Source organism: Odocoileus virginianus, chromosome 3 (genome assembly GCF_023699985.2).
Source record: "Odocoileus virginianus isolate 20LAN1187 ecotype Illinois chromosome 3, Ovbor_1.2, whole genome shotgun sequence".
NCBI lineage: Eukaryota > Metazoa > Chordata > Mammalia > Artiodactyla > Cervidae > Odocoileus > Odocoileus virginianus.
Window position 1 is genome coordinate 4,545,270 of NC_069676.1, and position 20,885 is coordinate 4,566,154.

A 20,885-nucleotide genomic window follows, 5' to 3' on the forward strand; every position below is an offset into this window, starting at 1 on the left:
TTTTGCTTCTGGGGCAGCCGGGAGGGCTTCCTGAAGTAGGTGGCAGGCAGGCCAAGAGAGGTGGGCGTGCAAAGATTTGACACGGGGAAGGTGGGCTGCGGTGAACCTCAGGGTGAGCCTCCAGCTGTGACCTCAATAAGGGTAGAATCAACACCTCACACGTGGCTGGAATCCTGCTCATACTGCTTCCATCGTTCCCTGGGAAAAAGCCCAGCCCTGCGGCCCAGCAGTCGAGGCTCTGGGCCACTCTACCATCTTCATCTCTCACATGGAGTCCCAGACCTGCCAGTTCATCTTGGTGTTCCCCAAAGCGTGTCCCCCCGACTTTTGCCTCTCCTTTGACCTCTGTTGGGAATGGCCTTTAACTCTACAAAGCCAGTTTAAGACTTCCCTTCTCTGGGCAGCCCTCTCTGGTCCCGCTCAGAGCCCCTCAGCCTCTACGCCTCCCTGCAGCCAGCCGCTAACCCCCAAGGAGCTGGGAGCATCTGTGTCCAGCTCTGCTTCACCCACTTGATGTTTTTTCAGTGGTTGCCCTAACTTTGGGGGGATGGGAGAGAGGTGTGATAAGAGCAGAGGTCACTGAGAGCCCCCGAGGAATGACAAATTGTACTCGCTATCTGGTGGGCAGCAACCCTTGTTTATCCTTGGGCTCAGTCTTCATGACTGCAGCCCACCAGGCTCCTCTGTCCGTGGGATTTTCCAGGCAAGAATACTGGAGTGGGTAGCCACCTCCTTCTCCAGGGCATCTTCCTGACCCAGGGAAGGAACCCGCATCTCTTGTGTCTCCTGTATTGCTGGTGGATTCTTTACCACTGATCCCCTGGGGAAGCTCCGTTTATCCTCACTCTAGCCCATTTGCAGATGAGGAAGCTGAAGCTTGGGAGGCCTGACTTTCCTGGGGCTAGGAGGTAGCCTTAGGGCATGAGCCTTGCTCATGGATGCTCAGCCCCACTGTGTGGGGGGCTCTGCCTCAGGGTTTGCATCTATGTCTTTACCTCTGGCCAGGGCCCTGAGTAGGCTGACTGTCTCTAGACTCAGTTTTTCCATCTGTGAAATGGGGCACCTGGGGTAAGAGTCTCAGGATCATTGAGAGGGGGCCCATTGATTTACCCCATCTCCAAGGGTCTCTTCCATCTGTACGTGTCTCTATCTTTGTGTCTCTCATTTCTCTCTCTGTCTCCGCCCCTCCCCAGACCTCAGAGCTACTCCGCCCGTGGCCTGGCCTGGGCCCTTCTGCCAGTGAAGGCTGTTCTGTGTAGGATCACAGGGTCCCCGTCCCCACTGTGCCAGGCCTGGAACACTGCCTCTTTGTTCCAGTGGCTCTGACTTCATGGCCTGCTGGGCGCCTGACCCTGGCCGGCCCAGCTGCCTCTCCGAACTGGCTCTCAGAAAAAGTGCTTCCTCCCACCCACCTCGGGCCTCAGTTTCCCCAGATGCTTCTCCCCAGGAGAGACCCTTATCCTGTTTTTTGTCTACCTGGGTTCTGAGAACAGCTTTTTTTTTAGGTGAAAATCACACAACATATAATGAACGGTGTTAATATATACAATTCAGTGGCACTTAGAATATTCACTGCATTGTACAATGATCACCTCTATTTAGTTCCAAAACATTTCCAGCATCCCCAAAGGCAAACCCATCCCCATGGACAGTCACTCCTCATCCCCTCCCCCAGCCCCTGGCAATCACTATTTTACCTTCTGTCTCTGTGGATTTACCTGTTCTGGAAGTTTTCTATACACAGAATCGTACAATGTGTGGGCTGCCAGGTCTGACTTTTTCCACTCAGGATGTTGCTTTGGGGATGCTATCCACTTTTTGTAGCATGGATCTGCTCTTTTGCGTGGACATTTTGGACCTTTGTTGACAGTGGAGAGAGAAGATCAGAAACTGAGACAACTCCATCCCCCCTCACCCCCGTTCCCAACCTCCCCATCTCTGGCCGAGAGACAGACACAGAGAAAAGACTAAGTTGAATCTAAAGGAAATTCTTCGGACACGGTACCTAGGATGCCCTGAGTTTGGGAAACGATGAGGTGGACCCTTTGGGGGTGTCCAGCCTACAGAAAGCACTTCATAACAATTTGTCAGGAGAGTGAACTCGGACGTCCAAAGGCCCCTGGCCTCTCATTTAGCTCCAGGATCTCAGAAGTGGGCCAGAGAGGGCTGGCTGCTGCTGCCGCCAAGTCACTTCAGTCATGTCAGACTCTGTGCGACCCCAGAGACAGCAGCCCACCAGAGTCCCCCGTCCCTGGGATTCTCCAGGCAAGAACACTGGAGTGGGGCGCCAATGCCTTCTGCAAGAGAGGGCTGGAGACCTAGCCAAGTACACAGAGCCCCAGGCAGCCCACGAGGCTCTCACCTGGAGCCAGCAGAGAAGACCCCAGACCCTCGGGGGTCTAGCTCAGGGTCTAGGGCTCAGGGGGGTTTGTGGCCTAGATGAGGCCACCACCCCCAAGCTGACTTCCTGGGTTTCTCTTTCACTTTGACTTGCCCTTGGGAGGGGCCAGTTCTCATAACCTTTTTTTTTTCTTTTAATCTCCTTAGTCTTTCTTTGTTAGTTTCAGCGTGCTCCTAGGTGAGGAAGGACCTGGTGGCTGGGGCCTCGCCGGCAGCACAGACGTTCCTCTGCGACTGCTGAGGTCTTCCAGGACCGGATGGGGCAGTGGGTGTTCAGGCTGGCTGCCCTCCTTCTGCTCTTGCTCCGCAGACAGGGTGGTGAGTCCCCTACCCTGACAATTCACCTCTTCTCACTGGGGGATGGTGGGGCTGTGTGCATGTGGAGGGCTGTGGACTGGGGTCCAGGGTTGGTCCTGTGTCTGCCTCGGTCTTCCCCTCTGTCAAATGGGACGTCAGTGATTATGGCTTCTGATGTCAGACTTGAGCATTTCCTCCTCGGTCTTGATTTTGTCTTCTGTACTTTGCGCTTAGTCACTCCGCTGTGTCCAACCCTTTGTGACCCCAGGGACTGTGGCCCACCAGGCTTTTCTGCCGCTGGGGATTCTCCAGGCAAGAATTCTGGAGGGGGTTGCCATGCCCTCCTCCAGGGGATCTTTCTGACCCAGAAATCGAACCAGGGCCCCCTGAATTGCAGGCAGATTCTTTACCAGCTGATCCACCAGGGTGGAGTGGGCTAAATCTCTGAATCTTTCCCACTTCCCAGAGTTTAGTGAGGCGTAGGTAAGGAAGGGATAAAGAGCAAGGATGTGTATGATAGATATGTATCTAGTGTGTGTAACATCCTACTCTCTCTCCATCCTGTGGAATCCAATGGGAAAGGACTCGGCCCTTTCTAAGAGCCGAGCTTGGACTCTCATCCCAACTCTGCTGTTGCATAAACTTGGATAACTTTCTTGTGCCTCAGTTTCCCTCTCTGTAAACTGGAGACCAGCAAGGTTTCAGGACTTTTGGAGGTCAGGCGGGTCTAGAGACCAGCAAAAGGGAGGGGGCAGAGGACTCTGAGTTGCTTTAGAGGAACAGTCTGAGAAGCAGATGGGTGAAGGGATGGATGACTGGATGGGCAGATGAGTGGATGGATAATGGATGTGCGGGTAGATGGAAAGAAGGATAGATGGCTGGATATGGATGGATGGATAGAAAGGTGGATGGATGGATGGGGGGTGCATAGATGGGAAAGCGGACAGGTGTGTGGATGATCCCTGGGTGAGCGCCTCTCCCTCTGCAGTGAGAGGCTGAGACTGTCATTATCTCTTCATTGCCTTTGCAGCTGAAGCCTGCAGTACCATCGGATGCTGTTTTCAGAACCCACCATACCCAGATGCAGACTCAGGTCTGGGCAGTTCCCCAGCGTGGGGGGAGGGCTGGTGCTGGGCTCTGACTGAGCCATCCCTAGCAGCCCCTCCCTTAACTCCTTCCTGCTCAGCCAAAGACTGGGGTCTTGGGAGCCCCGACCTGACATCCTGACAGCCTGTCCTCATCAAACTCAGCGCAGTCATCCACCTCTGTAAGCTTTGTCTGCTCCTTAACAGAGTCACAGGACTGTATGTGTCTGTCCTAACTGGTCAGCATGTGGGGTCACGCAGCTGTTAAACATTTTGCCTCCCCTGAAGCAAGCATTGCTGGAACACTGATGCTTATAACAAATTCACTAATCTGCCCCAGGCAGGTGTTTCGCCTGTTCTTTTGTTCAAGAGATATTTACTGAACAGTTACTATGTGCAGCCATGGTCCTGGATGTGAAGGAGTCAGCTGCGAACCCCGCTGTCCTCCTGGGGTCCCAACCTAGTGCCGCGGTGGACAACGGTCACACTAATGTGTATCCTGTGTATAATGATGTGCTATGAAATAACCAGAGCAGAGTGGGAGGTGGAGAGGGAAGGGGCTGCTTCAAATAACCTAGTGTTTGAGGTGTTGACTCTGAAGGAGAAATTGGAATGTGATGATCAGGGGCAAGGGCGTTTCAGGCAGAGGGCACAGCGCTTGCAAAGGCCCCGAGGTAGGAGTGAGTCTGATATGTTTGAACACCAGGGAGGAGGCTGAAGTGGCTGGAGCAGGAAGTGCAGGTGAGATGGCAGGAGACAGGTGGGAAAGGCAGTGGAAGGCGCTGGAAGCCACAGTGCATTTAAGCTGAGGTCATGCTGGCTTGCATAAGTGTCACAAAGATGCCTCCCTGAGTTGTGTCAGTGTGGGGACACCCCCTCCCTGACATTGTAGCCTGTTCTCAAACCTCCAGGCTCAGCTTCAGGCCCCCGGGACCTGAGCTGTTACCGGGTATTCAGCAGCGCTGGTTATGAATGTTCCTGGGAGTATGAGGGCCCTGCAGCTGGAGTCAGCCACTTCCTCAGATGCTGGTGAGGATGCTACCCTCTGCTCCGCGATCCCCGCCTCTGCTCTCAGGGTCTGTGCCCCTTCCTGGGCCTCAGCTGGGGCTCCGTGTTGTGGGCGCTCAGCACGGGTGGGTACCCAGTTTGGGCGGCAGTTAGGCTCCCTCTGTCCTTCATCCTCGCTCTCTCACTTATTCGTACTACTATTCACTCATCCACCCATTCATTTCTTCCTTCCCTCGTGACAGGCCTTGTTAGGAGATTCTGGGGTCCTCCAAAACCCTTAGTCCCAGGCTGATCCCCGAGAAGCCCCCAGGCTGGGGAGGAAGGCTGAAAGGGGCAGGAAAGGACAATGGATGTGACGTACGGCATCCTCTGCGGCCTCTGAGACTCAGCACCACACCTTCCTTCCCGCAGCCTCAAGTCAGGCCGCTGCTGCTACTTCGCCACAGGCTCGGCCACCAAGCTGCAGTTCTCCGACCAGGATGGCATATCCGTGCTCCATAATGTTACTCTCTGGGTGGAATCCCGGGCCGCCAACCGGACAGAGAAGTCCCCCAACGTTACCCTGAATCTCTACAGATCAGGTCAGCACCCTGTTCCCCTCCCCACCACCCTCTCCTCACCCAGAGAAGCTTCTGGTCCCCAGGCCAAGACCTGCGGGGGGATTCTGGGCCCCTGGCAAGGGGTTGGATAGTGCCAGCTGTTTTCCCATCCAACACTGCCCTGTGACTTGGCAGAGTCTTTCATGGTCCCCTTACTGGTCCCCTACTGCTGGCCATTTAGGTAGCTTCTGATTTCTCCTTGATACCATAATGCTCCCAAGATCGTGCTGGGTCTTTAAAATCTGTTTTTGTTAATCAACAACACACTCTTGGTTTAGATGTATTGAGTTGCCGCTGTGTGCCTTGCTCACTCATAAAGGACATGGACAAGGCCAAAGGAGGTCAGAGCCCAGGGCTGGGACGAGGGAGGGGTGAATGAGGCATCCTCCTTGACCACAAAATTTAAGGTGGGGGCAGTGGCAAAAAAACCTCTTAGTCAAGATAAACAGTATCATGATGCAATGTTTAAAAAAATCAATATTGATGCAAAAAAAAAAAAAAAGAAGCCATGATGAACAAAATATCAAGATTTTAAATAAAGAGAGGATCTGACCGTGTATTTGTACAACCCTGCCTCACTCTCCTCACCCTAATCCCGGCCCTATCCCTGCTTCATGGAGCCCAGATTCAAGTAGGGTGATGGACAAGGCATGACCATTACACATGATGAGATACTGCTGGCAGATCAGGAAGGCCCTTGGCTCAAGCTGAGCCTTTGAAGGATGAAAAAGGTCCAGCAGGAATAAAGGTAGGGAAGTGTGGTCCAGGCAGCAAGTCCCAGGGCCCTCAGGCAGAATCAAACACCATATGACCAAAAGACAGGAAGGGTGGCAGATGTCTCTCCTTAGGTCAGGCTCCCTGAAGTGAGTTTAAAAACTTAGCAAGAGTTCCCCAATAGTCCTCCGGAAACATAGAACCAGTTAATTACCCTCTCATCAGCAATTTACAGAAGTATGTCTCACCATAGCTTTGCCAGCAATGAGTATTAATATTTTAAAGATATTTTTACTAACAGGATCCTGTGTATAAATCTTGACTCTTTGACTCATAGAATCCCAGGCGTAGATGGGACTTGCTAGGGTGGGCCTTGGGGGCTTCTCTGGACCAGGAGGATCATGTGCAGGGTTTCTGGGATTTTCAGGACCAACAACTCACACATGTGCCTTCTTCTCTTCCCCAACCCCCACCTCTGCTTCCAGTTAAATATGACCCTCCCCCAGGAAACATCAAGGTGTCCAAGTCGTCAGGGAAGCTGCGTATGGAGTGGGAGACCCCAGCCCGCCAGGATGGTGCTGAGGTGCAGTTCCGGCACCGCGTACCTGGCAGCCCGTGGAAGCTGGTGAGTTTATTCCGAGATCAGCGGTTTGCACAGGGCACAGGGCACCTTCACATTTCCCCCATCAGCTTTGCAGTCTCAGCCTCTATCACCCCTTCCACCTGGCCTCCACTCTTGCCCCATATTTAGCCTCTGGGGTCTGTCTCTGATTTGAAGATCTGATTATGACTGCCCTTGCTCACACAAACCAGGGATTGAACCTGCATCCCCTGAGTTAAAAGGCGGGTTCCTAAGCACTGGATCACCATGGAAGTCCTTCATTTGCTTTTCTGAGGATGTCCTCTTGCTGTTCCCAGATCCAATCCAGGGTTCTACGTGGCATTTAGCAAAATAATTGTTGAAAATTTCAAAAGAGTTAACTAATATTTTCAACACCAAATGTAAAATCATGTATAAATATGATCTCATTTTAGGGTGACTGTGGACGTCAGGATGATGCTGGCTTTGGTGAGAATAATAATGAACAATGACAGCAGCAGCAAGTTAGCATTAATTAGGCACCCACTGTGTGCTGTGCTAAGTCACTTCAGTTGTGTCTGACTCTTTGCGACCCTATGGACTGTAGCCCACCAGGCTCCTCTGTCCATGAGATTCTCCAGGCAAGAATACTGGGTGGATTGCCAAGCCCTCCTCCATGGGATCTTCCCAATGCAGGGATCAAAACTGCGTCTCCTGCAATTCCTACATTGCAGGCAGATTCTTTACTGCAGAGCCACTGGAGAAGCCCCGACTGTGTTTTAGGCCCAGTGTTGAATTCTTTGCAGACTTGGTGTGTGCCTCTTTGTAGTTCAATATTGGATGATTCCCATTTCACAGGGGAGGAGACACAGGCTTGGGCTTGAGAAGCCATTGGCCAAGGTCACATCCCAAGGAATGGTATTGCTAAGACTCGAACCCCAGACAGTGTAAGAAGTGGGTGATCCTTGAGGCCCCAGAATGCAGGACCTGTCCTATTCTGACTGTCCTTGTCCCCAGGGTCTGGCACACAGTTAATTCTCAATAACTGCATGGACACAGTTGATGCTCAATAAGTGCAGATACAGTTGGCACTTAATATGTACATGATGGCTAAGTGACCATCCCAAGCTCCGGGTACTCCTAGCTGTGGGACAGCCCCTTGGCCTAAGGTTTGTTCTGCTTCTCCTCAGAGTCATGCCTCTGCCCCTTGGAGATAGACATGGCCCAGGAATTCCAGCTGCGGCGGCGTATGGGGCCAGGGGTCCCCGGAGGTCCCTGGAGCAGTTGGAGCAGCCCTGTGTGCATCCCCCCTGGTGAGAAAACCCTGGGGGAAGGGAGACAAGCATCCGAAAGATGGGTAGTGGGATTAGGAATAAGGTGATGGGTGTTAGAAATAAGGTGGCGGGAGAAATTAGGGGAAACTGGTGCCAGGTGACAGGGCAGTGAGTGAGTTCCACTTTATAGAATGCAGTCAATCCACAATCTAAAAAGAAAACATTTCTCAGTCCTTCTCTCCTTCCAATTAGTTTGGTGGGTTTTGTCCTCTGAAAGCTGAACAAGGAGTTGATGGGTGCAAGTGGCTGTGTTGTGAAGATGGATTTTCCCAAACAACACAGGGCGCTGGAGCCTGGCAATTCCAGAGGGGAGATGTAACCCAAGGTGGGGGGTAGAAGGGGGAGATGGGGTAACTGTCAATATTTGGCCCCCAGCCTCTGAACTGGAGCTTCCTCCTGCCCGCCCAAGAGTGTATCTGCTGGGAAACGACTCCAGTAGTTGCTTCCAGATTTTTAAAAAAAATTTGTAGTATTAAAAAAAAGGACATTATATAAAATTGACCGTTTGAACCATTTTTAGCCAATTGCATCAAGTATATCCACCCTCATGAGGTGGATCTCCGTGTTTGCAGATTCTGAAAACTATGTAACCCACGGAATCCTGTGTTTCATGGGAGGGAGGGAAAAGCTCCCATGTCTCCATCCAGGGTCTTCAGGAGGTTGTGAGCAAGGGAACCACCCCCAGTGTCACCGTCTTGCTGTCTCGTTGCAGAAACCCCTCCACAGGCTGTGATGAACTTCTCAATAGAGAATCTTCGCCCAGATGGGAGGAGGCAGGTGACCTTGCAGGAGCAGGTAACAGGGTTGTCATTGGGCTGTGGGTTAGCCTGGGAAGAGAGAGAAGGAAACAAGAGGCTACAGTGGAAGTGTGTAAAACTCAGGGAGATGTACTGTGAAGGTGATTGAGACCGGAAAGGCTGGAGGTTGAAATCTGAAGGTAATGGGGAGCCGTGGGAGGTGTGTGAGCTGAGGAACATGGCTGGACTCAGATGTTCACAGGCTCCCTCTGGTGGCCATCAGGAGAATAAATTGTGGGGGGCTCGGGTGGACTCTGGGAGGCCAGGAAGTAGCTGACTGTGTTGGTCTGGACGGGAGATAATCTCTTTGAAGTCCCCCAAACAACTCATTAAGTATAGTCAAATGCACCTGTTTCACAGAGGAGGAAACTAAGGCACAGAGGAAAAGTTTCCTGCCTGAGTCAGGGACAAAAACGTATGTTTCAACCCCTGATTTCACCATAATTGATTCAGCCAGATCCCCAGTGACTTGTTACAGTAAAGTTATAGGGAAGCTCCTTCTCTTCCTAGGTTTCCTATAATTTGAATTCTTTTTCTTAGAAAAAATTTCCAGTCTTGAGGTAACTGGGTTCAAAGATGGAAACTCTTTTTCCCCTGGCTTTCAGTGGGCTTTTCCAAATTATTCTTCCCCCAAACCAATGATCAGTGAACGTGTCAGTTTCCCAACAGTGCTGCCAGCCCTGAGGTTTACTAGTTTGTAAATTTTTGCTCAAGTCATCATGTGGGCCTGTGGGTGAGACTGTGCTCACGGGCTGATTCCTGATGTCAACCCATGGGGACAAGGAGCATGTTCAGGTCCCCAAAAAACCATCTCTCACGCTCACAGCTGCCCCAACTGGAGCTCCCGGAAGGCTGCCTTGGGCCTGACTCCGGCGTGGAGGTGACCTACCACGTTCAGCTGCACATGCTGTCCTGCCCATGTAAGACCAAGGCCAAGAGGACTCTGCGCCTGAAGAAAAAGCTTGTCCTCTCGGGTGCTGCCTATAATCTGGCCGTCGTTTCCCGGAATCGCTTTGGCCTTGGCCCCAACCAGACGTGGCACATTCCTGCCTGCACCCACTCAGGTGCCTTTGGCTGGGTGGTGGGAGGGCCCCTTGGAGCTGAGCACATACCCTGAACCTCAGCTAGACTAGGTGAGGCAAGCGAAGCACAAAAATTTAAGGGGGTGTCTAATTTAGGAGTGTATCAAAAGTTAGTAATCAAAAATGCATAGTGCTTTTAAAAAGGCATAGTGTTATGATGTAATAGTTCAAAAAATAATCTCACGGGCAAACTACAGCTCAGGTCAAACATTTGTTTTTGTAAATGAAGTTTCATTGGGACCAGGGGCAGGATCAGGGTGTCAAGTAAGGCCGGGTTGTACAAGAACAGGGTTGATCCTGTCTTCACTTAAAATCTAGGCAATTTGCTCACTTTATATACAGGCATATGTATGTTAAGGGCTTTCCAGGTGGCACTAGTGGTAAAGAACCTGCTTGCCAACGCAGTTTCCATCCCTGGGTCGGGAAGATCCCCCGGAGGACCGCATGGCAACCCACTCCAGTATCCTTGCTCAGATAATCCCATGGACAGAGGAGCCTGGCAGGCTATGGTCCACAGGGTCACAGAGCTGGACACAACTGAAGCGATTTAGCATGCATTCATGCACATACATATATTAAATATATACATATATTTACATATAATGAAAACACCAATGGTGATGATGTGGATGAAAAGGAATCCTTGCACAGTATCGGCAGGAATGTAAGCTGGTGCAGCCGCTGGGGAAAACAGAAGGCAGATTCCTCAAAAGATTGAGACTAGGACTACCGTGAAAAGTGAAAGTGTTAGTTGCTCAGTCGTGTCTGACTCTTTGCGACCCCATGGACCTGCCAGACTCCTCTGTCCATGGAATTCTCCAGACAAAAATACTGGAGTGGGTAGTTATTCCCTTCTCCAGGGGATCTTCCCAACCCAGGGATCAAACCCAGGCCTCCTACATTGCAGGCAGATTCTTTACCATCTTTGCGCTATATGATTCAGCAATTCTGCTTCTGTGTATTTATCCAGAGCAACGAAAAACGTAATTGGAAACAAAGTTCATGGCAGCGTTATTCACAATAGCCAAGATATGGGAACATCCTAAATGATCGTCAATGGAGCAAAAAGATGTGGTGCATGTATACAATGGAATACTGCTCAGCCATAAAAAAGAATGAAATGCTGGCATTTGTGACAACAAGCATGGATCTTGAGAATATTATCCTTAGTGAAATAAGTCAGATGGAGAAAGACAAATGCGCTATCATTTCTCTCAGCTGTGGAATATAAAAACCAACCAACAAACCAAACAAACTGATTAACTAAATAAATAAGTGGACAAACCAAAACAAACATGTAGGCAGAGAGAAAAGAGTAGTGGTTACCGGAGGGGAAGAGGCAGAGGAGGAGAGGGGTAAAGAGAATCAACTCTATGGTGACAGATGGAAACTAAATTTTCTACGGTGAGCACACAGTAAGCTACTCAGAAGTTGAAATATAATGTTGTTATATTATGAACATATATGAACATATGAACATATGAACATATATGAACATGAAACATATACTATTATAAGCCAACATTGCCCCAATAAAAAGTAAATCTAAAATTTTAAAAATCGAGATCAATTTGTATGCATATACACAAATATTTTATTGAGGGAAGGTTCACATATCAAAATGAACCATTTTAACAAGCACAATTTGGTTGCACTAATTACATTCACAGTGTTATACAACCATCACCTCATCTAGTTCCAGGACATTTCATCACCCCCAAAAGGAGACCCTGTTCCCACTAGCAGTGACTTCCCATCCCCTCCCCCAGCCTCTGATGATCATTAATCTCCTTTCTGTCTCTGCATTTTCCTGGACTTTTTCATAGAAACTGATCATACGCTTTGTGATCTTTTGTGTCTGGTTTCTTTCACTCAGCCTGATGTCTCCAGGATTCAACCACATTGTATCACATGTCATGCTTCATCCTTTTTTATGGCTGAGTAATATTTCGCTGTGTGGATGGGCCACATTTCATTTATCTGTTTTTCCTCTGATGAACATTTAAGCTGTTTCCATTGTTTGGCAATCCTGAATAGTACTCAGTACATATTTTTCCATTCATTTCTATTTTAAAAAAATATTGCATTAAAAGAGCATTGATACTGATGACTGAATTCTTTGACACCTCCTTAAATTTCATGCCTGAGATAAGTGCCCTGCTTGCCTCACCCTAGTCCTGATCCTACTGAGCACCCAGCAGGGCGGTTACGATGATGCCCATTTCAGAGATGGGACAACTGAGGCTCAGACAAATGCAGCCACTTGCCAGAGTGGCACATCAGGGGGTCTGTCAGTTCCTGGTCTGGTCTGGGCCATGGCCTTGCTATGTGACCTTGAGTTGGTGGCTCTCTGTCTTTGAGCCTCAGTTTTTATATCATTGATATAATTTGATATGATGTGGCATGATATTGATATGATTTATATCATTGATCATGGTGACTGTAAAACAGCCCTGGCCTGGTGCATACAGTCAGAACTCAGTAAATGATAGCTGTTCTCTCTAGAACTGGAAGCAGTACCCACCTCTCAGGTTGGTGCAGATACCCTTGTTGTAGGGAGTGGCAGAGACGAGCCCAAGACGGCTGAGTGGGTGTGTCCTCGGAGCGCTGGTCCGACGAGGACGCCCCTCCCCCACCACAGCCACCCACGCCCGCAGGGCGAGGCGGGTGGTGGGTCGCCAGGCATCTGCTGGAGCGTCGCTTACCAGCCTGGCAGGGTAGAAGTGGTAGCATAGGGGCCTCTGATGGTGGGCATCTTGGCAGAGAACCCGTGGTCAGACTGGGGGAGGACTCGATTCATTCAAACGGCCACTGCTGTCCCCTTGGTGCTCAGACCCCAACTCGGCAGCCCCCAGCGTGGGGAGACAGTCAGATACAAACACTGCCGGCCCCTGGGGGTTAGAGTTTGTCAAGAGAGTGGGATGGGGCTCTCAGAGCCTTGGGTGGGTGGGTGGGGGCAGGGCATAAGATCGCTAGTCTGATGTGCCTCCCTTGTTTTCTTCCAGAACCAGGACTTCTGAATATCACTGCCGGAGCCGACGGGACCACCATACGTTGGCCAGCCCGGGCCCAGGGGATGAGGTACTGCATTGAGTGGCAGCTCCAGGGCCAGGAGGAGAACCTTGCCACCTGCATCGTGACGGCACCCCAGGACCCGGACGCTGCTGGAATGGGTACCGTAGTTTTGGTTACCCTGCATCCTCCATTAGAGCTCCCAGTCAACTCAAACCTATAGGCATCCTCCACGTGGGGTATCTGAGGCCCAGAGAGGTCTTGCTACTTGCTCAAGGTCACACAGAAGTGGGGACGGGCCAAGACCTGTCAGACCCTCCTACCCGCGCGGAAGTCTGGAGTTTCCTGCTGCAATCCTGGTTTGCCAGGGCTCAGCCCTGGGCAGGTTGCACCCTGGCAGGAAATGAGTCTCACGTCCCAGGGTGTTTGTTAAACACTCACTGGTGCCAGGAAAGGTGGCAACTAGCAGGATGCTAGTGGCAAATTAATGAGGCCTCTGGAGGGAAAGAGGGGGTGCTGAATGGCCCAGGCAGCCTCTTGCTCTCTGCCCTGGTCTTGGCCGTGTCCCCCAGAATCCTCAGTCTTAGCCTGGCCCTCCAAGAGCTTCCAGCCAGGGGAGACAGGCTGGACACAGACACCCCTGGCACCATGGATTAAGAGCTGTGCTGGAGAAGGTGGGGATCCTTTGGGAGAGGGCAAAAGGAAGGAATCCTGGAGGAGTCCTGGAGGAGGGGACATTGGTGCAAGGGTTTTGAGGCATGAGTAGGAGTGCTCTAAAAGTTCCTGGCAGATTGCACAGGTGCAAAGGTGGGGATACAATCTATTTACTGGCCTGGCCCTTGCTTATCCTTCCAGCAACTCACAGCTGGAGCCAAGAATCTGGGGCATTGGAACAGAAGGCATGTTACCGCATCACCATCTTTGCCTCTGCACACCCAGAGAAGCCAACCTCATGGTCTACAGTCTTGTCCACCTACCATTTTGGAGGCAATGGTGAGTGGCCCAAACCTGCAGGGTGCTCTCCTCTGGGGATTCAGCAGTGGTCCTTGGGTATAAGGAATGGGAAATACCATTTAGAGGCACCTACTGCCTATCAGGTGCTGGCCAAAAGCCAGACACTTAGAAGTCAGCTCAGTCAGGACATCCCTGGTGGTTCAGTGGTTAAGATTCTGCTTCTACTGCAGGGGGTGTGGGTTCAATCCCTGGTCAGGGAACTAAGATCCCACATGCCTCATGGAGAGGCCAAAAATAAAAGTCAACTCAATCGACTTCTAAGACACCCCAAGAGGCACTGCCCCATTTTATAGGTAAGAAAACTGAGGCTCAGAGAGAAGTGATGGTACCAGAGTAGTGCAGCCAGGATTTGAACCCAGGCCCACTTGACTTGGTGGTCACGGTTCCCTGGGCTTCTGGACAGTACCAGCTGGGCAGGCAGAACATGCTGAGCCAGCACCCTTGGAAATGACCATGGCAGTGGTGTGATTGCAGCCTCAGAGGCCGGAAGCCCACAGCACGTGTCGGTGAAGAAACTCAGCCAGGATTCGGTGTCTGTGGACTGGACAGCATCTCTGCTGAGCACCTGCCCTGGCGTCCTGAAGGAGTACGTTGTGTACTGCCAGGAGGAGGAAAGCAACCAAGTATCTGGTAGGTGAGGCAGCACAGGCCTGGCTGGGGGAGGAAGGGGTCTGGGCTTGAGTCTGCCTTGCTGTGTGACCGTGGGCACCTCGCTGTCCTTCTCTGGGCCTTGGTTTCCCCACCTGTAAAGTGATTGAGTTGGACTCATCGTTTGATTGGCCCTGACGGCAACTCCCATGGAGCAGGAATGACTGTCCCCATTCCACAGATGGGGAAACTGAGGCCTGCAGAGGGATTCACGTGCCCAAAGGTTAGGCAAGCCTGGATTTGAACTCAGGTGCCCCTTCCTGCCCCATAAGAGGGAAAGAAATGAGGATGTGCAGGGCAGGTCTCACCATGGCTGGATCTTCCTGTCATTTCCTGCACTGGGAGCCTCATTCTTCCACTGGTTAACACAGTCTTGCAGATACAGCCTCAGCCATCCATCTCCTGCAGCCACAGGCCAGGCCAGCAAGACCATGGGTTTACTTCCTGCCTTCTCTGCTCAAGCTCAGCACAGGGCAAGGCATGATGCCCGGGGTAGGGGAGGGGGGATGGGGGGATGGGGGTCATGGGGGCCCTCCAGATTCAGACATAGACATCCTGCCACCAGTTTGGTCATCCTATGATGCTTAGAGGGAGCGTGTGCATTCGTGCATGCACTGTCAGTCACTCGGTCATGTCCGACTCTTTGCGACCCCATGGACCATAGCCCACCAGGTTCCTCTGTCCATGGGATTCTCCAGGCAAGAACACTGGAGTGGGTTGCCATTTCCTCCTCCAGAGGATCTTCCTGACCCAGGGATGGAACCTGAATCTCTTGCATCTCCAACAGGTAGATTCTTTACCTACCTGGGAAGCCCCTTAGAGGGGATAAATGAAGCCTAATGGGAGGTGGTGACGTATTCAGGCACAGCCAGAAACAGCCCCGTTTGCTGAAAACCAATTTGCCAAAAGCCAAATTGCTGAAGATTCATGCACCAATTGCCCATTTGGCCAAATGTACCAACTTCCTTGAAATTTCTTTTGAAGAATATTCCTCTTGGATATTTACAAAGAGTATGGACTTACGGTTCTAGGAAATTTTTTTTCTGGACAACCACCACCAATTGTATTCTCATTTTAAAGATTTTTATAAGGTGCTTTATTTTTTAAGTCAGCCCATTCCACAAACACTTGTTGAGGTCCTACTGTGTGCTGAGGTGGTGGGGACCCTGGGGCGGGGGAGCAACTCAGACAAAGGTAACCCTGACCCTGACCTGAAAGATGGGAAAGAGGTGACGGAGGAAACCATGCAGTCATCTGGGGAAAGGGTAAAGCAGGCCAGGGAATCAGCCAGTGCAAAGGCCCTGAGGTTGAGAATGGAACCTGATGCCTTTAGGGAGCTCTGAAGAGAAGGCACATGCGGCTGGCAGAGAGTGGGCTAGGAGTGAGGGAAGGGCGAACTGGTTAGAATTTGAGAAAAACAGCATCATGTGCTGAATATTTTGATGAAGAATGTTTTTTCCAAATAAACTTGAGGTGAATGGGTGCATTGAGGGAAGAGTTTTCCACAAAATGACCGTGAGCCCCCACCCCCACCCTAACCTCCCAGGGTGGAGCCCAGAATAAAGGGGGCCCGGGGCTCACGGCTGCCTCCCGTCCACAGAGCTGCACGTGGAGCCCACAGAGACCCAGGTCACCCTCCAAGGCCTGCGGGCTGGCACGGCTTACCGGGTGCGGGTCCGCGCAGACACGGCCAAGTGGCGGGGCGCCTGGAGCCAGCCCCTGCGTTTCACCATCGGTGAGTGAGTGACAGACGCTCAGGCGTGTCCGACTCTCTGTGACCCCGTGGACTGTAGCCCGCTGCGCCTCTCTGTCCGTGGGCTTCTCCAGGCAAGAATACTGGAGGCGGTTGCCGCTTCCTCGTCCAGGGGATCTTCCCGACCCCGGGGTCAGACATGGGTGTCCTGCATTGCGGGCAGATTCTTTACCATCTGAGTTACAAGGGAAGCCTGAGTGGAGCAGGGTGGGGGGTGGACCCTGTATTTACCCAGCATGCGTTGCCCCACATCCCACATCAACAAGTATTTCTGCCCCGACCCTCCAAATTTCCATTGCTGCCCATGAATCTCCTTCAGGAGCCAGTCACAGGCTGACCTGCCCCCACCTCCTTCACCGGCTTCCCCTGCTGTAGCCGTTTCTCACACTCCCACTTTCTTGCCCTTGCAGGCCTCTGCCTCGAATGTTTGATCTCCTTGCCAAACTCCTATTCACCCTTCATGACTCAGCTCAAAAGCTCACTCCTTCAGGAAGCCTTCCAGGCTTCCTTCTGGGGCATCCCCTTCCCCTCCAGCTATGACTGCCCCGCCTACCTGGCCTGACACCTTGGGAGCAAGTGGGGGTGTCTTTCTGGGCTCTGCCTCCCCCAACCTTGGAGCTATTGGGGAGAGGGAGGGAGCAGGGGTGGGTATTTACTGAGGGAATGAATGCTCATTCATATGAACATCTCTCATCACAAGCATAAGGAAGTCGGTGGGCTCTGTCGTCTTGGGGCATGTGGAAGTGGGAGATTTGGGGACCGAATGACCCCTGTTCTTGCCATAGTCCCTACCTGTTGTCCTCACAGTGAAATCTGGTTGTAAGAGAAGCAGTGAGTCAGATTAGGTGTGTGGTGAGCAGGTCTGGGTCCAGGGGAGCAACCACATAAGCCCCCGCTGCAGGTGATTGGAGCTACCGTGTCCTGAGCACTTAATAATGTGTGCCAGGGCTTTATGCCATAGTCACAGGGTCCCACTTCCCAGAGGAGGAAACTGAGGCTCAGAGGGGCTCATGTTGTGTCAGGGTCAGCAGTGAGTTGATGGAGGGCCCGCCCCTCCCAGTTCCCTCCTCAGTGAGAGGCAGAGGTGTGTCTCCCTCAGCCCAAGCTCTTCTGCTCCTAGAAGTCCAGGTTTCTGAGTTGTCCGACTTGTCCATCTTCCTCGCATCTTTGGGGAGTTTCGTGAGCATCCTTCTCCTGGGAATCTTTGGGTACCGCGGCTTGAACAGGTAACTTGCACCCCTCCCCTGAGATGATCTGTAATAGTGATAGTATGAATAATAATAATTGTTAACCCCAAATAGGTTTTCATGCCCACTTTCAAGATGAGGAAACTGAGGCCCAGATAGTCGGGCCCAGGGCATCCAACAGTGCTGGAATTTCAACCTGGGTCTCTCAGTTTCCCTCTCCTCTGATCCTTTAGCTGCATCTTCACTCCCCATATTGTAACCTAATGGAGATGAAAATAATAAGTCAGAACAATTAAAACGTGAGAACAAACAGAAGCACTGACCAGTCCCCCTCTCTCCCCAGGGCTGTACGGCACCTGTGCCCACCCCTGCCCACACCTGGTGCCAGCACTGCTATCAAGTTCTCTGGCAGCCAGGGGAAGCAGGTAAGAGCCCCTCTTTCTAATTCCAGGTCTTCTTTATTGGGTTCATATCTGGATTAGGGCTCTCAAGAGTAATGGCCATGCATTAACTCATTTTATTCTTTCCAAACCATTGATGCAAGGACTCAAAAAAAAAAAAAAAAAAACCCTACCTTATTTTATAGACAAGCAAATAGAAACCCAGAGTGACCCTCATGTGGATCATTTCCTAGTAGCAGAAACAGAACTCAAGTGACTTCACAACATAACCTGATGGAAAAAAATTCTAAGGTCGCGGGCTTCAGGCATGGCTGGATCCAGGAACTAGGACTCCATCTCTTTGGGGTGCTAGCTTCCCTGCAGGCTTCTTTTCCAGGCGGGTTCAGCCTTCCTCTTGTGGAAACAGGGTATCCCTTTTTCCCATTAACTGCAGCAAAATCCTGCACCATCACTGATTGGCCCAGCTTGGGTCACATGCCCATCCGTGAGCCTATCACTGGAACCAGGGGGCTGGAATGCTCTGATTGACTGGGCCAGGATCACATGCTGATGGCAAGAACCAGCCTGGGGCTACTGCCCTGCCCAACCACATCACTCATCAGAGGAAGAGAGAGTTTTCCAAAGAGAAATGGGGAGCCCTTCATATTGATCCTTGAATTGGCTTCAAGATTTTAAAGAATTTAGCCAGAAAGGACCTGGTCCACTCCATCCTTGTGCAGATGAGAAATAAGGCCCCTCCCACAGCCTTGACCCTACCCTCCCTCTCCAGGTTTGGCAGTGGACCAGCCCAGCAGACTTCCCAGAGGAGGTGTCTCCACAAGAGGCCCTGATGGTGAATACATCCTGGGAAAAAGGCGAGGGAGCTGACACGGGCACACTTGGGCCTCTCAAGGAGAAGATGGAGCTGCCTCTGCGTGCCTCTAAGCCAGCCCTGGACACTTTGCTCTTGAAGGACAGGAAACAGATGCAAGGATGTCCTGAGACTGGGGCTTTGGGGCCTGGCTGGCAGGACAGTCTGGAGGAGAGTTTTGCCCAGGTGGTTAGAGTCCCACTGCTGCTCCTGGGGGACCTACGGCAGACCCCCAGGTTCGGTTCCCAGGGAGAAACAGGAACATCTGCCTCCTCTTACAGAGAAGATTGATGATTGCCACCATGACGGCTGGTTATTAAGTGTTTACTGCATACTCAGCCTGTTCTTTCCAGACACTCACGTGATGCCCTGAATCCCCGTGGCCACCCTGAGTGACATGGCTGTCCTATTGACCTATTTCAGTGAGCCTCAGTTAGGTTCAGAGAGGGCTAGTGGCTGGCCTGGGGCCACACAGCACACGCAAGACTCTAATCTAGGCCGAGTGACTCAGACTCCATCTTCACTCCCCAGGCTTTGGAGCCACTGCCCTCCACAGATGCTGACTCTGCCCAGCAGCAGCTGCCACAATCCTATGGTGGGAACCTTAAAAACCGCCTTGAAACAGAAGTTGCTGCCCAGGGCCAGGGCCTGGCATCCATGGATTAGGGTGCTGTAGTTGGCCTGTTGAGGGGGTGTGCAGGATAGACTGAAGCGGGGCCCAAAGAGGCTCAGGCTGATCCCAGATCCTGGGCTGGGCGTCCTGTCTGAATGCGGAATCTGGGTGCAGAATTCTCTGCTGCACTGCAGGGTCTCCAGGCTTGGACGATCCAGATGTGGGGAGAAGAAGGCTAAACACTCTGAGGGAGGTGATGGCCCCTCCTTTGCCGCAGATGCCTCGCCAGTAAAGTGGGGGTGAAAACATAAAATAAAAAAATGATAAAATGGGGAGGTCACCGCTACTGTCACTATATCTCATTACAAAACTGCTGAGCAGTTCCAGAGGTACTTGGAAAGGTTGGGGGTGCTGGACATACACGAAGAACCAGAGAAACCTCAGAGTGCTTTGGATTGCTTTTAAAGCATCACTCGGGAGCTGCTACCCCAGAAAATCCAGAAATAGAGCTGCTTTGCCTAGAACTGGAAAAAAATGAAAGAGAAATATGAAGTTATTGTAGGAGAAAATGAAAAACTGAAAACAAAGGAGAAAATTGAGTAAACATAGGGTGGAGAGGAAGAAACTACCTTGCTATAAGCCACAACATCTTTAGGAAGATATAGATTATTGAATTAGAGAGAGTGCAATGCAGTCATGAATGGGAATTAAGTTTTAGTTTTCCAGTCATTTTAAAGGTTTAGATAAAAAGAGCTTTCACTAGGTTTGATTGTATTAAATATTAAAAATCATTGAGTGGTTTTGAAAAAGATAGGATTTAAAAAAAAAAGGTAGGATTTTAAACTTACTGAATCAGTAACTAAGTTTAATAGTTAACTGCTTTTGTTACTATCCAGTTTTCTTATCCCATTTAGAATAAAATTTACCTAAACTCCAAGAATTTAAAAATAAATAAAACAAGGGTGATGATCATGTAGACCTCACAAGCCGCTGGGGCGGGGGTGTCTAAGGCTTCATAAATAAATAACAGGAGGAGGCTTGGTTGCCCCCAACGCCATTCCTCTGTCCAGGGCTCAGGCGGAGACCTGGGATTCTTTGCTCATCCTAACACCGAACACCCGCAGCAGAATTTTTACTCCCCAGACACACCCTTGAAAGCACGGCTTCCTCAACCTTCCCCGCCAGACCTTCCCTCATTCTTCAACGAGTTGGTGCTGACTCCCTCCACGGCCACCAGGTGGCGGCAGCGGCCGTGTCTCCCACGCCCAGTCCGCCCAGCCCCCTCCCACCTCCCAGAGAGTCTGCAAAACACACTCTTCCGGTTTCAAACGGGGACAGGGTGGAGATTAAAACTCAGAACCACTGAATTTTGTGGCAAAAGAAGATGAGACCTCTGGCTGAAGAAAGTCTGGCGGCCTATAGGGTCGAGAATCAAGATGTCCTGGCCTTCTCCTTTAGGGTCTTCTGTTTCCCCATCTGGATGGGGAAACAGAAGACTTGGTTCAAGTACT

The 20,885-nt window shown here is 51.2% G+C and overlaps 1 protein-coding gene across 4 annotated transcripts; it reads left to right on the top strand.

Annotated features, from left to right (window-relative positions):
* Positions 1-2,519: 2,519 nt before the first annotated feature.
* Positions 2,520-19,707, top strand: IL12RB1 (interleukin 12 receptor subunit beta 1). 4 transcript variants are annotated; one of them, XM_070461898.1, is made up of 16 exons: positions 2,521-2,718; positions 3,728-3,790; positions 4,694-4,811; positions 5,202-5,371; positions 6,610-6,728; positions 7,139-7,172; positions 7,874-7,996; positions 8,730-8,812; positions 9,641-9,878; positions 12,902-13,069; positions 13,764-13,901; positions 14,397-14,552; positions 16,171-16,305; positions 17,444-17,549; positions 17,854-17,935; positions 18,681-19,707. In XM_070461898.1, exons 1-16 carry the CDS (start codon positions 2,658-2,660, stop codon positions 19,050-19,052), a joined length of 2,166 nt encoding a protein of 721 aa, XP_070317999.1. In that variant the 5' UTR covers positions 2,521-2,657; the 3' UTR covers positions 19,053-19,707. The 4 variants fall into 4 exon arrangements, with proteins under 4 accessions (XP_070318003.1, XP_070317999.1, XP_070318001.1 ...); XM_020884503.2 differs by having other exon boundaries at positions 2,523-2,718; positions 6,589-6,728; XM_070461900.1 differs by lacking the exon at positions 4,694-4,811 and having other exon boundaries at positions 2,522-2,718; positions 6,589-6,728.
* Positions 19,708-20,885: the final 1,178 nt, after the last annotated feature.

What these genes read in the sequence shown, in the direction of transcription:
- IL12RB1 (XM_020884503.2), top strand. Translation starts at nt 2,658, where the DNA reads ATGGGGCAGTGGGTGTTCAGGCTGGCTGCCCTCCTTCTGCTCTTGCTC. An exon ending in CTTGCTCCGCAGACAGGGTG is followed by an intron (nt 2,719 to 3,727) that starts GTGAGTCCCCTA and finishes TTGCCTTTGCAG; the next exon opens with CTGAAGCCTGCAGTACCATC. An exon ending in GCCCCTGCGTTTCACCATCG is followed by an intron (nt 16,306 to 17,443) that starts GTGAGTGAGTGA and finishes TTCTGCTCCTAG; the next exon opens with AAGTCCAGGTTTCTGAGTTG.